This window comes from Macaca fascicularis, chromosome 4, assembly GCF_037993035.2.
Source record: "Macaca fascicularis isolate 582-1 chromosome 4, T2T-MFA8v1.1".
NCBI classification, from domain to species: domain Eukaryota; kingdom Metazoa; phylum Chordata; class Mammalia; order Primates; family Cercopithecidae; genus Macaca; species Macaca fascicularis.
In genome coordinates this window covers 101,285,092-101,301,081 of record NC_088378.1, presented here as the reverse complement: position 1 = coordinate 101,301,081, position 15,990 = coordinate 101,285,092, and the positions used below count along the sequence as shown (strand labels likewise).

Here is a 15,990-nt window from a genome sequence, read left to right as displayed (position 1 = left end):
TCTGGATGCCTGCCTCCAACTCACTAGGCTGCCTTTGACTCCTCCAGATTGAATTGGGTGGAGGAAAGAGAAGTAAGGGTAACAAAATTCTCATCTGATGTATAAGGATGGGTCATGTGAACTTGCTAATATTTGTCCTACAAAAATGGCAATTTAACGTAGTTCAATGTAATACTGTTGTCATCTGCATTAGACCTCTCTGGGAGGTCAATGGAAAAACTAACATTTTTTCTTTTTAAAACTCCTTTCTGTATTCCTAGGAGGACCCTTAAGATTGCTGGGAGGTCTTTCATCCAAAGTACCCTGGATGCTTTTGAATCTGTCTCCTCCAAATGGCAGCTCATAACTCCATCTTTAGCTCCTGGGCATCTAGATCATACACCTCCAGCTTCCCTCTTCTGAAGGCTTGCCTTATTCCTACTAAGGCTATTTTGATCAGGAGAGAAAGCAGTCCCATGCTGACTTGCTCTTTTGGCATGTCTAGTTGAGGGAAAATGCTCATGCTTTCTCTGATCCTCAACACCCAGGAGATGCAGACCACTTCTAGCATAGCACACTCTTAGCTCCACTGTCAGCACCAATATTATACCCTTTAGAGTTTTCAGGTGTGTCAAGAGCCTACTCACTGACAGCTTGAGGATGCTCCCAGGGACACATACCCGGTTGTCTGCATTGTCTATGGAAGCCCCTTTCCCTAGGGCTTGAAATGAGGGCCAAGCAACTCTACCTGATGCCCCAGGGTGGAGTGTGTGCCACTCCTAGTTCATTGAAAGCTCTCTCCTGAAATTCTCGTCTAGTTTTATTTTTATCTTGACCTTTCCACCTTGGTGATGGGTTAAGAGTTGCAAAACCAGTTTTTGGAAACCTCCTTTGCAAGTGCTATGTGGTAGTCCTTCACCTATGGAAGGTGGACATAGTTGACATCTATTGTCTTGGGGGACAAATGCAAAACTGAGTCTGACATAGTTCCCTTTTAACCTCCCGTTATGTGCAGATCTCACAAATTCAGTGCCTTTCTTAATCTTTAAGTAAAAGGTACATCCAGACACTGGAGAGTAGTGCTAAAACAAACTATTAGGGAACTGAAATGACCATAAAAGAACATAATGAACAAGCAGAAATAATCCAACCAGCACCTTAGTTTTGATTCTGGCATTGCTTTTTACTCCAGAAGCAAGAGTTGAAAGAAACTGACCTGCATTTTTAAATGTATTTTTTAATGGTCAAGGAATATGCTATATTTCTTCAAATTTGTTAAAAATAGAAACTCAAGAGTTGGATGGCATCATGGTTAGGGAAGAAAAATTCTGTAACTGAAATAGATGGTTTTAGTAATTCACATGTCTCAATTTGTATTCTAGTCATAGCATACTTCTTAAAAGGGTGGTAAAAATAACGTGTTTTCTCTTTCCAAATTCATTTGTCTAGTTTCTGTAACATACACCCTCACAACGAATTACTAACTCAGGGACAAGAGGTAGAGAAATTACAGCGGTTGCTAAGAATACCTGCTGACTCTTATTTTCTACTTCTGCTTTAGAAGTTGTTTAGAAAATCTAATCAAGACAGGCTTACATCCAATAGAAACAGAGAGTGAATACATGTGCTTCGGAGCAGGTTTTTAGGAGAGAGCTTTCCCCATGGAACTGTGACCATATTGGGGAAAGAAGAGCTCAGAAGACATGAGTTATGCTTCTCTTGCCTGGGGAGGTGTTTGCTTAAAAAACATGCTGCCCAAGTATTTAAGCCTTCAGGTTAGCCTTTTTCCAATTGTTGGCAGAGTGAATGAGCATAAACTATATCTGATGAACTACAATTAGCACAAATACTCATTTTGAAGAGGATAAAATTATTTCAAAACTGAAGGAAAATTGTTTAGTAAGAGAAACTTGTACTTCCTACAAAAGGACTGGATTTTTTTGCTACACCTTTTTAGTAAAGTTTAGTAAAATTTTGTTTAGTTAGCTAGAATGAACAGAAGAGTTTGGGAATACATTTTATTCATTTTTTTAAACTAAAGGTTAGCAAACCCTGGCAGAAAAACCAAATGTAGCCTGATACCTGTTTTTTGTAAATAAAGATTTATTGGAACATAGTCGTGCTTGTTTGTTTACAAATTGTCTCTGGCTAACAATCTCTGTTGCATTGCAACAGCATTGTTAAGTAGTTGGGACAGAGACCATATGGCCTGCAAAGCCTAAAATATTTACTATCCTGTTCTTTACAGGAAAAGTTTGCGGATCCCTGTTCTAGATTAATGAAAGTACTCAGTATCGGTGTTTTTGTGGTTATATATGGCATAAATGGCTGTTAATTCTCTGAATTATTATTAATTTTAAATATTTCAGTGTCTTTTGTACTTGATTATATATTTCATTAAAACAACTGAATCAATTCTGAAAATTGGTATGGCCTGTTTGCCTAAAGGACAATACACTGGACATTACAAAACTCATTTCTGCTTTTCAAATCCCTTGGACAGTAAAATAATTTATTTGTTGATTTGCATTTTACTACTTATAAGCACCTTGGGAAGACATTGTGTAGTAGAAAGCATGCTGTCAGCACTCACTTACAAAATGTTTTCTAGATTTATTGGAACAATTTAAAATGTCAGTGAAAAGAAAAACTTTTCTTCCTTTGTGTTCTTCGGTTTTCTATGATGGCTGGATGCCTCCACTCCTTGGGGCATTCATGTTCCTTCTACGTAAAGGGCAGAGAGTTAAGGTTACTCTGTGGATCATTTGCCTCTTCAGGGTTGTTTGATCCTTCTCAAGAGAAGATTATTTTAATGCGTTGCAGGAGATGCTGCCTAATAACTGAGGCTGATTTATTGAGTACTGTAAGAACCAGACTGGGGACAAGAATGGACTCATTTATTAATTTATACTTATGTTTATTTAACAAACATTGAAGGCATGCTTTACCAGGTTCTGTGCTCTCAAGGATTTCATAGTCTCTTACAGGAGATGGACACGAAGCAAGTGATTATCATATATTGTGTTAGGCAAGATGATTGAGTTATAGACAGGATATTATAGGAGAGAAGGGGCATCTAACCCACCATGGGGAGAGGGCAATCAAGAAAAGCTATTTGAAAGAGGCTAAATCCAGATCAATAAATCCAGGACATTGTGTCAGAAGTTGAGGTGGAGATGTCTAGCAGGTGGATTTGAGTCTCAATCTGGGATAGAGATAAGGATTTAGGTGTCTTTATGCTAGAAATGGCAGTTAAAACCCTGAAGAGTGGGAAGAGGGCTCAGCATGGGAAAGGCTAACATTTAAGGATCAGAAACAGGTGCATAAAGGAAACAAGGAAGGTGTCAGAGAGATATTTAGGAGTAACAAGAGAACAAAAGACAAGAGTGTTTAGAGACTGAGTGAGGGGATGGAGACGGTCAGTGGAAAGATGGAAAATCCAGGACTGATCAGGGACTGGCAGTGTAGGAGGAGGAGGGGAGATGAAATTCATTTCAAATATAATCTAATGTAAACTACTTGTGTGTTAAACAAATGATGACCTAAAACTTAGTTTCAGGCTGTTGTTTTAAGTAGGCTCAAATAAGTAAGTTGATTTCCTATATTTGTAAAAGCCAATAATTTTTATTTAATCAAACACACATTTATTGAGCACTTATTTTGTACTAGGTTGACACCTCAAGGGACAAACTATGAGGGATACAAAAATGATCAAAAAATGAAGTAGCAATATTTAAGCTAAGCCCTGGAAAATGGGGAGGGATGGAAGTACATGTAAGTCAAGAATAGGCAAGAGTTAGAGCAAAAACACAGTGCATGAAACCCCAGGACCCTGTCAGTCTTGAATTATCGTTCTTGACTATGTCTGTCTCCACCACTAGACCCTCTAATGCTGAGGACTGTGATTTATAGAGCCTCAGATGGTGTTTTGCATGTCGTATTTACTCAGTTAATGTTTGCTATACGAATGAAACTTGAGAAACAGAAACATCATAATTGTTACTTATTCCATAGTCTTGCCTGTGCTGGCCTCAGTAATAAAGCAAAAACTAACTTAAAGACTAACATTCCTATGTTCATCAGTAAAACAGATAATAGGTAAATTACCTTCTTGATTTGACTTTTGAGAATGACATGTTAGAACTTATAAATGAATCAAATACATGTAATTTATAATGTTACTATATGATATGAAAACAATTTGAGATAGAAGCCACAAATATGAAATTCCTTAAGACTTTGATCAAAACAGCACAATTTCTTGAGATTTCCTTTTTTATTAAAAAATTTTTATTTTTCAACAACAGCTAACCAAAGATGGGATCTTCTTTACATGACAATGTCGAAGTCAATTTATACACAATTTATTTGTTAGCATGTTAGTGATTATATTTGTTTTATATTTTGAAGTGAACTATGGCCTTCTTTTAGGACTGAACAATAACTTCTTGGTGTACAGATGCTTTAGATTAACCAAGGGTACTTGTTAACAAAAGCTATTATTTTATAGCTACATCTCAATGTTTGAGTTGATAAATTTGGGAATTAAATTTACAATACAAATTTCATTAGTGGAATTACATAGCCAGTTTGGAGAGGTTCTATTTATTGTGCTACCTTGATTAGAATGAACGATTTAGAAATATGAAGAGTTGACTGGGCATGGTGGCTCACACCTGTGATCCTAGCACTTTGGGAGGCCGAGGTGGGCAGATTGCTTGAGCTCAGGAGTTTGAGACCAGCCTGGGCAACATGGCAAAATCTCATCTCTACTAAAGAAAAAAAAAACAAAACAAAACCAAACATTAGCAGGGCTTGGTGACTCGCCTCTGTAGTCCCAGCTAGTTGGTGGGCTGAGGCAGGAGAATCGCTTGAGTCCAGGAGGTTGAGGCTGCAGTGAGCCATGTTTGTGCCACTGCACTCTAGCCTGGGTGACAAAGTGAGACTCAAAAAAAAAAAAAAAAAAAAAAGAAGAAGAAATATGAAGAGTTAGATAAATGATATGGTAATAGCCCACATGTTTTCTTGTTGATTGTGGAAAAGGAAATAATTAGCAGTATCTATTATAACAGCATAGGATGTATTGATTTAAGGATTATAGGAGAAAATAATTCAAGGAATTGGAAAGGTGAAGCATGTCGTTCCCTGAAGATTTTCCATCCTTAATTATTTATAAGTATTTGAGTTATGTGTAACTTCACTTTCTCCATTAATTTTTGATAATGATATCCAAAACAAATCTGAAGTTATTTGTTAGTTTGACCTGTGTTATCCTTGCTTCATAAATTCCTGAATTATCTAGTTTAATCTAGTGCTTATTTCACAAATGATGGAAGTCAGATTAAGCAGTTTGTTTAAATGACCTGCAATGAATTATAAAGATAGGTCACCTTTTTATGCTAACGGGTTGGCAAGAAAAATTCCTGAAATTTTACGGGCTTCATGCTGCAGTTGTCTACAAATACACTTCCATAAATGAAAATAAACAGGTTTGTTCATTGTATCATTATAAATGTAATTTAAAAATTAATTTTCTAAATTGTTTTATGCAAGTAAACAAGCAAGCAAAATAAATAAAAACTCTTATATTTTCTTGTCTTTTTTTTCCCCTGCCCAATAGGACCAGACATATTATCAATCATTTCAGGTTTCAGAATATGGTAAGAGTTCCTCAACCTACTTTGGAAGAAAAAAGCATTTGTTACTTTCAGCAGAGATTAGAGAAATTTTTAAGAGATGTGTTATTTGAAGTAAAAATATCAATGGAGTTAAAATTCTGGTTTTTTTTTTACAGGCCTAAACATATTTTTTTTTCCTTTGTAAAATTTCTAAAATCTCATTATACAGAAAAAAGTAGAAAAAAATCGCTTATAGTTGTATTATGCTAGTCTTTTTCTTATCCACAACATAATTTTTCTATTTTTCTACTTTGTCATGATCATAAAATATTTAAAATGTTGCACTTAAAAATACTTAACAAATTCTCTTCCATATTTTTCATTTGATTGGCATTGGTAAAGATGGTCTGTTTCTCAGGTAAATCCTTTTCTTGCAGGTGCCATACTTACAATATCAGTTAGAAACCCATAGATAAAAACAGTGGGACCCATCTATTTTGTTGGTGAATGGAGAGGAATGAGAGATGAGAGTGAAAGCATAGGATCTTAGTATTAGTTATAATTTGAGTAGTTATTTTGAGGTTACACATGGAGTTCTTCATTTGATTTGAGCTTCTTTTTGAGATTGGGTTTTATTTAGGCAGTAGAAATTATAATATACAGGTAGTAATATCTCAGGCTCTGTGGGCCATGTGTGTCTGTCGTTACTACTCAACTTTGCCTTGGTAGCATGAGAGCAGCCAAAGATAATATGTACATGATTGTTGCTGTGCTGCAATAAACTTCATTTTATGGGCATGAAAATTTGAATTTCATATAATTTTCATATGTCATGAAATATTTTTCTTTTGATTTTTTCCAACCAGTTAAAAATTGTAAAAAATGTTCTTGGTTCATGCTGGTCATAGTTTGCTGAAGTCTGATCTGTAACTGTGCTCTCCAGTAGCGGGGCCACTTGCCATGTGTGGCTCTTGAGCGCTTCAAATGTGGCTAGTCCAAATGGAGACACCAGATGTCAAAGACTTAGTACAAGAAAAATGAAAGCAAGAAAAATAGTTCATTAATAACCATTTTTAAATTTTGGTTATTTGTTGAAATGATAATCTTTTAGATATATGGGGTTAAGTAAAATATAAAAATTAATTTCACCTGCTTATTTTTGCTTTTAAAATTTGGCTACTAGAAATGAAAAATTACACATATGGCTCCCATTTTATGTCTTTTAGACAGCCCTGATCTAGAAGAATAAATCATAGGGGACCAACATTTTTATAGGCTATCTTTATATCCCATTGTGGTGGTATACTGGGTGGTTGTATGTTGTTGCATGAGGTATAGTGGAGGTGGGGAATTGATTGCAAACCTGTGATGTTTGAGGAAGAGGCATTTGGAATTCCTTGGTGGTGGGGGTTGGGAGAGTCATAGTTGACTCATGTGACTTTTTTGGTCTCCCTGTCCTAGACTGGTCTAGAGTCTAGGAGTGTCTTGGTACATTCAGGGCCATTAGCCTTGATTGGAGCTGAAGGTCTGCCCTATATTGTTGACCCTTTGGTTTTTTTGATACTTCTCTTATGTTAATTGAATGGTGAGGTGCCTTGTTATGATCCACCTGCCTCAGCCTCCCAGAGTGCTAGGATTATAGGCATGAGCCACTGCTCCCGGCCTCATACCTTCATTATATGAGTTGCTTCTTTCGTCAGAGAACTATAGAAAAAAAGTTTTACAGACTGGAAAGAAACACACATTTTTTACTCTGGTGGAGTGCTTTATATCAATTATAGTATTAGTACTTATAAAATGGTTTATACCTTAATTATTATTATTATTTTTTGAGACGAAGTCTTACTGTGTCACTCAGGCTGGAGTGCAGTGGCATGATCTCAGCTTACTGCAACCACTGCCTCCTGGGTTCAAGCAATTCTCCTGCCTCAGCCTCCTGAGTAGCTGGGATTACCGGTGCGCACCACCATGCCCAGCAATTTTTGTATTTTTAGTAGAGACGGGATTTCACCTTGTTGGCCAGGCTGGTCTCAAACTCCTGACCTCAGGTGATCCACCTGCCTCAGCCTCCCAGAGTGCTAGGATTATAGGCATGAGCCACTGCTCCCGGCCTCATACCTTAATTATATAAGGCTGACCAAACTAGGGATTTCTAGTTTTGGGTGAAACAAAGGGCTTTTCATCTGTCTTAATATGTATTTGGATTCTAATGAATTTAAGTTCAAATAGTACAAATTATCAACTCCTTCAGAACAATTTTATTTTTCATTTTGTTCAGTGGAAGATGATAGTGAAAAGATTTACCCTTGCTTTTCTTTTCCAGTATTACCAAAATTTGAAGTGACATTGCAGACACCATTATACTGTTCTATGAATTCTAAGCATTTAAACGGTACCATCGTAGCAAAGTAAGTGTCATTTTTCTTTTGATATGACTTGAAACCATTATAAGACTGTTTGACCAAAAGCTGATTATATACTTCAGAATATTAGGGCAATTTTTGCTTATTAAAATACCTTAGTGGACAGTAAATGACTATTTCTAATAAATAATGAAGCATAGGACAGATCTCTACATTTCTCTGCATCCATCGCTCTGCTTGCAAGCTGACCCAGTCCTAAAATATTTCCAATAGACTAGGGTCTTTCTTAGACTTATTAAGGGATTTATATTATAGATAGCCCTTTTTTTTTCAGATGACATGGAATTGAGGTAACTTATCTTTACTTAAATTCTATTTTTTTCCACTGATAATGGAGATAGAGCTCTTGGGGGAGAGAATAGGTTGCCTTATTACAATTAACAGATGAGTAAATAATCCACATTTATCCATTACATCACATCGTATGAACACAGAGACTTCCAACCCACCTAACACAACAGATCTATGGTGGCTGTCATGCTTTTCACTCACTGTGTTGAACAATGCAAGGCATTTTGTTTTGCTGAGGCAAAAAGCGTCATCAGAGTTCCAGACTAGTGGTTCTCTGAAGTGCAGGCTGGGATTGCCCTCAAGTAATTCAAGGACTCTTCTCTTGTAGCTTGAGAGTGAAGTTCAGATTCTTTAGTTTATTTTGCAGGGCTCTTTTCTGGATTCATGTCTTTTGAAACATTCCACCTTTCTCTACTCCAGCCCATTCTCTACTGTCCCAAACTCTATTCTCACATTTTACTTTAGCTTCTAAAAATGTAAAATGCTTTTTTCTAATAGACCATTACATAGGTAATTTCAAGGCTTACTACTTGCCCCCAACCCTCCTTATAGCCTTCATAACACTAGTCACACAGTGCTGCTGTTTGCTCGTCCACCTTTCTGAACGTGGCTCTGTGTCTTATGTACTATAGCACCTTGGTGCCTACTACAGTGCCAACCGTGGAGTAGGTATCCAATATATACCTAGTAAAAGAACAAATAGGCCAGGCACAGTGGCTCACACCTGTAATGCCAGCACTTTGGGAGGCTGAGGAGGGTGGATCACTTGAGACCAGGAGTTTGAGGCCAGCCTGGCCAACATGGCAAAACTCCATCTCTACTAAAAATACAAAAATTAGCTGGGTGTGGTGGCACACTCCCAGCTACTCGGGAGGGTGAGACATGAGAATTGCTTGAACCTGGGAGGCGGAGGTTGCAGTGAGCCAAGATTGTACCATTGCACTTCAGCCTGGGTGATAGAGGGAGACTGTCTCAAAAAAAAAAAAAAAAAAAAAAAAAAAAAAGGAAAGAACAAATAGATAAGCAACATGACCCTTAAGATTTCAGCTCTAAGCTATATGTAGCACAGCAAAGGTCTTCATACCAAATCAAAAGCCAGATATTTGGAGTTCTGTGGATATAGGAAAAAAGAAATTCAGTTTCTCCTATATCCACATTCAACAATTAACACAGAAGACTTCTGTGACTTCTGGTCAGGAAGAAGTGGGTGAGGATTTCTCCCCACCAAAACCCAATCAATCAGTTCTGCAGGGGACACCAGGGGGTCTCCTCTAGTTCAATTCAAGCCTGACACTATCTACTGGGAGACAGCATCAGATCATAGATGACAATTTGCTCCAAGACTGCCCCTACTCCAGATGCCACTCACAAGTAATAGATTGTCACGTATGCTTCTGACTGATTGGCTGTAAATCGGAGTTACCACTACCTTCTCTTTGGGTTTGACTAATTTGCTGGAGCTGCTCACAGGACTCAGGAAGACACTTTGCTGGCTTATTGCAAAGGATGTTACAATAGATATCCTTGTAGAACTGGAAGAGATGCGTTGGGCGAGGCATGTGGGAAGCAACACAGAGCTTCCATGCCCTTTCTGAGCACGCTGACCTCCAGGAACCTCCATGCTTTCAGGTCTCTGGAAGTTCTCCAGAGCCTGTCCTTTTGGGTTTTATGTTTTCTTTTTCTTTTTCTTTTTTATTTTTTTCATTTACCACTGATCAGAAGGGAAGGTATTATTTTATAATCTTTTTGTCCTTTTTTGTGCTATGGCTGCTTTCAGAGAAAAAATTCCTTGTTTTGTTAATGATACTATCCTAGAATATTTTTATTTTTTATTTTATTTTATTTTTTAAGTGATGAAGTCTCACTCTCTCACAGGCTGGAGTGCAGTGTGCAGTGGTGCAGTCATAGCTCACTGCATCCCTGAACACCTGGGCTCAAGCGCTCTTCCCACCTCAGCCTCCCGAGTTGCTAGGACTACAGGTGCGAGCCACCATACCTGGCTCATTTTTTTTTTTCCTTTATAGAGATGGGGTCTTGCCATTTTCTCCAGGCTGGTCTTGAACTCCTGGCTTCACACGATACTATTGCCTTGGTCTCCTAAAGTGCTGGGACTACCGGCATGTTCCACCACTCCTGGACTGATTTGCTTTTTAAAAATTAGTCAAGCTTTTATTTTCTGAGTGATTAACTTATCCCAAATGCTTCCAGGTTCTATTTGGGACAATAATTGTATCTTTGTTTCACAATTATTATAGCCAGCTTTGTGTTTGGAAAACTAAATCTGTTTCACATTAAAGTCAAAATTAAAATTTTTGTGTCTGAGAGTACTTTAAATTATATTTGGTTTTTAAAGATCCTTTTACTATCATGTGATATAACTCTGTTAAAATACAATATCCTGGCATTCTAGTTTTGCTTTTATTTAATCTTTAGCACGATACAAGTAGAGTCAGGTTTTGAAGACTCTTGAATGAGTGAATTTGATGCTAAGGTTGCTAACCAGGGTTTCCACTGACTTTACTGTTTTTATTTGGAAGTGTGGGGCATTGGAACGTGGATTTTTTTTTTCTTCTTAGTTTGGAATATGCTATATTTTAAGATTTGCTTTTGAGTTGAGTTGATCCAGATGAGGGGCTGTTTCTGTGTTCAGTTAATGGACTCAGGAAGCAGCCATTTACTGCTATGATTTATAGACTGCAAAGCAAAATTGACTTCCATGTCTGGCTCAGCATTTCACAATAGAGATAGAAGCAACCCAGGAAATGTACTTAAAAAAGGCTTTCTGGCAGTAAAATGTATTGCCTCTTCTTCACGTGGAAAGACTTTCCTATAATGAGAGAGGATAAAATTAATACGTAGAAAGAAAAGTAGCAGAGAATGATATTTGACTCACGAAGCTAAGTTTGGACTGGGCTAGGTGGCTCGTTCCTATAATCCCAGCACTTTGGGAGGCCAACATGGGTGGATCACTTGAGATTAGGAGTTCGAGGACAGCCTGGCAAATATGGTGAAACTCCATTTCTACTGAAAATACAAAAATTAGCTGGGTGTAGTGGCAGATGCCTGTAATCCCAAGTGCTTGGGAGGCTGAGGCAGGAGAATCGATTGAACCCGGGAGGCAGAGGTTGCAGTGAGCTGAGATCATGCCATTGCACTCCAGCCTGGGTGACAGACTGAGACTCTGTCTCAAAAAATAAAATAAAATAAAATTCGCTGGACGTGGTGGTGTGCGCTTGTCATCCCAGCTACTCAGGAGGCTGAGGCAGGAGAATCTCTTCAATCCTGGAGGTGGAGGTTGCAGTAAGCCGAGATCATGCCACTGCACCCCAGCCTGGGTGACAGGGTGGGAGTGTGTCACAAACAAACAAACAAACAAACAAACAAACGAAAAAACAAAATAAAACAAAAACAAAAACCAGAAACTAAGTTTGGTATTATGGATTTTAAAAATTATTCTTATTTTAAATTTTTCTGCAAAAAATCAATTTTTGACAGCCATGAGCACATTTGGTGCTCCAGAATCTACGGTCTAATAAACCTTCCTGGCTGATACCGGAACATGCAGTAATAGACCATGGTGATTGCACTATCAGCTGACATTCAAAAATCTTTTAAAGCTGTGAAGTTTCGTGGGCAAGCAGTTAATGGGCCACTCCAGATTTCTAGGAGTGAAAGATTTATGTAATCTTTAAAAAATCTTTGGGCAGGAAACTGTCACTCCCAATTATGATCAGGTGTTTTCTGGAGTCTTTCAGATGGTCAGAGGTTGGGCAGAGTGTGTTTTAAGAACTGTTTTAAGGTACTATAGTTAAAAGTCTTCCCATTTTGGAAGCTTAATTTCAAGGATCACCTTTTATTATTTGTTTAGTTTTTGAGATGGAGTCTCACTCTGTTGCCCAGGCTGGAGTGCAGTGGCACGATCTTGGTTGTGGCCTCCGCCTCTTGGGTTCGAACAATTCTCTGCCTCAACCTCCCGAATAGCTGGGATTATAGGCACCCACCACCATGCCCGGCTAATTTTTTTGTGTTTTTAGTAGAAATGGGGTTTCACCATCTTGGCCAGGCTGGTCTTGAACTCCTGACCTCGTGATCCACCTGCCTCAGCCTCCCAAAGTGCTGGGATTACAGGTATGAGCCACTGTGCCCATCCAGGATCACCATTTATTAAATACATTTTTTGTTGGTTTTAGTTTAAAAAATTACAGTAGTAGTATGTTTTTAATGTAATTTTTTTTCTTTTTAAAATTTTCTTTTTTTAGTATTTTGCCATCCCATAATGTATTATTTATTTATTTATTTATTTATTTATTTATTTTGAGACAGAGTCTCGTTGTGTCGCCCAGGCTGGAGTGCAGTAATACAATCTCAGCTCACTGCAACCTCCACCTCCTGGGTTCAAGCAGTTCTGCCTCAGCCTCCAAAGTAGCTGAGACTACAGGTGCCTGCCATCATGCTCAGCTAATTTTTGTATTTTTAGTAGAGACGGGGTTTCACTATGTTGGCCAGGCTGGTCTTGAACTCCTGACCTCGTGATCTGCCCGCCTCGGCCTCCCAAAGTGCTGGGATTACTGGCATGAGCCACCAGGCCCAACCCAGTGTAATTTTTAAAAAAATGTTGGATTGCTAATGTATACTATTGAAAGTAGTATTTGTATTGTGTTCTGACAATATCAAGTTGATACATAAAAAGACTATGTTTATAATTATTCAGGTATACATATGGGAAGCCAGTGAAAGGAGACGTAACACTTACATTTTTACCTTTATCCTTTTGGGGAAAGAAGAAAAATATTACAAAAACATTTAAGGTAACTTTTGCAGACGTTTTATAACTTGTGATGGGTAAAATATGTGTATTTTTTCTAGAAATAAGATTTAGTATTGACTTAACAAAAAGTTAAGTGTAAGAAAATCAAGAGCTTTCTAGCACTGAACAAGTGAAAATTTACGCAATTATAGTGATTAAAATGGTACTAGAGCTAACATATTTTGTGACTTAGTTTGAGTTTTATTTCTAAAATTTGAATTGCTAAAATGATAATACTGAACTTTTAAACAAAACAGATAAATGGATCTGTAAACTTCTCTTTTAATGATGAAGAGATGAAAAATATAATGGATTCTTCAAATGGACTTTCTGAACACCTGGATCTAGCTGCCCCTGGACCGGTAGAAATTTTAGCCACAGTGACAGAATCACTTACAGGTTTGTAGACTTTAAAGTGAAGGTAAAACGATTTATGTGACACTGCTTTATCATCTTTCTTATTATAACTGGCATTTTCATTTGGGAGCATCACTGGCTTTCTAAAGATGCTATTTAATGTTGAGATTGTTATGACTGTTAGTCTAAATTGCAGGATGATTTTGTAATGGGGGACCTTATTTTCTATGGAAGTCACTACTTCAACCACATGTGATAGCTCTTTGTAATTTTTTTTTTTTTCCCCATTTCTACTCTTTCCCCCTGAAAACTACATGGAAAGGCTTACATTTTCAGCTGGTTACCTTCTTTTTAAACTCGCTGAAATCTCAGCTGCTTCTACACAGTTTTCACTTTTAATATGCAAATAAAGTTTAGTTTCTTGGACCTTTCTGTTAGTATTTCAACAGCGTTAGCCAATCCCCGAAAGAGCAAAAGACTATTCTTTCATTGGCCTTAATTTGCTGCTGTTGTACATGTCACTGTGGTAGAATGGCGGCAATGGTGCTTAGAAGGATCCATAGAGAACATAATAGAACTGTGTGGTGCTTGTAGTGTCAAAGCCAATACGGGAATGAGGCTTATGTGCTCTGATATTTTAAACCTGTTTGGCAATAGGTTAGATGGAGAGATTTGGTGGATAGAAGCTTTTGGTGAAACATTACTTCTGTTTTCTAAATTGTGCAATTTCTGAAAAAGGTATTGCAAGAAATGCAAGCACTAATGTGTTCTTCAAGCAACAAGATTACATCATTGAATTTTTTGATTATACTACAGTCTTGAAGCCATCTCTCAACTTCACAGCCACTGTAAGTTGGTATATTTATTTCCAGTCCATAGCAGTAAGTTCAGCTTAATGAAATAGAATGGGAAATAATATTTTCAATGCTTTTCCAAAAATTTAAGCCAAACAGTATATAACTTTGTTTCTTTAGATATGGGGGGCATGTAGATTTGTTTCCAAATGACCTTTGTCTATTTTTTCTAAAAAAGTAGTTTTCAACAATAAAAATATTTTTTTGAAAATGTATTTTTTTATAAGCAATTTAAGTTAGATGTGGATTGCTACACTGAAGCTTTTATTAATTAATTGAAATAATTAGATGGTAGTCAAAAATTGCAATTTCGGTTTGGTTTTTATAATGATTAATTATAGTTCTAGCAAAGATGTTACATTAAAAATTATCAACAAATTTCATTTTTTTGAGATGATGTTGAATTAACACATTAATTGTGTGAATTTTGACAACGAGCAAGGCATGGTGTTGGGCAGGGCTATGGAGCTAAGAAGGGCTCAATCTCTACCCTCAGGTTCACAGTTTTTGTGATGGTGACAGGAAAATATATACATAACTGTAACTCATGGCAGATTAAGATTAGTGTTACAAATTACTTTCTGTAGGGATTTAAAGCAGGGGTTGGAAAACTTTTTCTGCAAAGGGCTAGATAGTAAATATTTTCAGCTTTGTGGCCATGCAGTCTTTGTCACAGCTACTCAGCTCTGCCATTGTATCGTGAAAGCAGCCAGAGCGAATTTATAAATACGTGAGAGTGGAATGTGTTTCAGTAAAACTTTATTTACAAACATGCTGGATTGGACTATCAGCTTGCAGTAGTTGGCTGACCTCTGATTTAAAGAAAGGAGGAGTCAGGCTGGATGTGGTGGCTCACTCCTGTAATCCCAGCACTTTGGGAGGCCGAGGCAGGTGGATCACCTGAGGTCAGGTGTTCAAGACCAGCCTGACCAACATGGAGAAACCCCGTCTCTACTAAAAATATAAAAAATTAGCCAGGCATGGTGGCACATGACTGTAATCCCAGCTACTGGGGAGTCTGAGGCAGGAGAATTGCCTGAAACCGGGGAGGCGGAGGTTGTGGTGAGCGGAGATCATGCCATTGCACTCCAGCCTGGGCAACAAGAACAAAACTCCGTCTCAAAAAACAAAACAAAACCAACCAAACAAAAAACACCAAAAAAGAAAGAAAGAAAGAAGAAAGGAGAGGTCACTTGTTGAATGGGTCAATTATTGTTTCAAGTAGTTTCTAATTGCCGTGATCTTAATTTAGTTTGAAAAGGTAAGTTAAAAAAAAATTGAAGCTGCAAATGGTAATTTCTGAATGAGTAGAGTGAAACCATGGGTGTTCAGGGAGGGAGAGTTGGCTGTGGGATAGGCATGGAGGTTATTATGGGATGCTTTATGGAAGAGGACGGTCTAAACCGTTTTTTAAAAGATTAGTTGGATTTTAAATGCTTGGGCATGGGAGTGGGAGGTGGGGAGCAAGATAAGAAGTGAGACAGGAAGGCGAGCTCTGCTGGCAAGTTCAGGGTGCACTCAGAATTTGAGGGAGACTGCTCAGGCTGTGTGCAGGAGGAAGGCAGTAGCCCAGGAGTAAGGGGATGGGCAGCCTTGTGGTGGTAGCTGTGGGAGTAGAGAGGATGGAAGAGAGAAGCTTAGGACTTTGGTGTTCATTGGAT

The 15,990-nt window shown here is 37.8% G+C and overlaps 1 protein-coding gene across 2 annotated transcripts in view; it reads left to right on the top strand.

Annotated features, from left to right (window-relative positions):
* The window catches only part of CD109 (CD109 molecule), a 138,498-nt gene that overhangs the window by 57,797 nt on the left and 64,711 nt on the right, over positions 1–15,990 (top strand). For both annotated transcript variants that reach the window (XM_074037657.1, XM_005552550.5), the window contains exons 6-10: positions 5,600–5,639; positions 7,921–8,005; positions 13,023–13,119; positions 13,376–13,517; positions 14,214–14,323. In XM_074037657.1, the coding sequence (XP_073893758.1) occupies positions 7,968–8,005; positions 13,023–13,119; positions 13,376–13,517; positions 14,214–14,323 (387 nt within the window). In that variant the 5' untranslated portion in view covers positions 5,600–5,639; positions 7,921–7,967. The remainder of the gene's footprint in view (positions 1–5,599; positions 5,640–7,920; positions 8,006–13,022; positions 13,120–13,375; positions 13,518–14,213; positions 14,324–15,990) is intronic.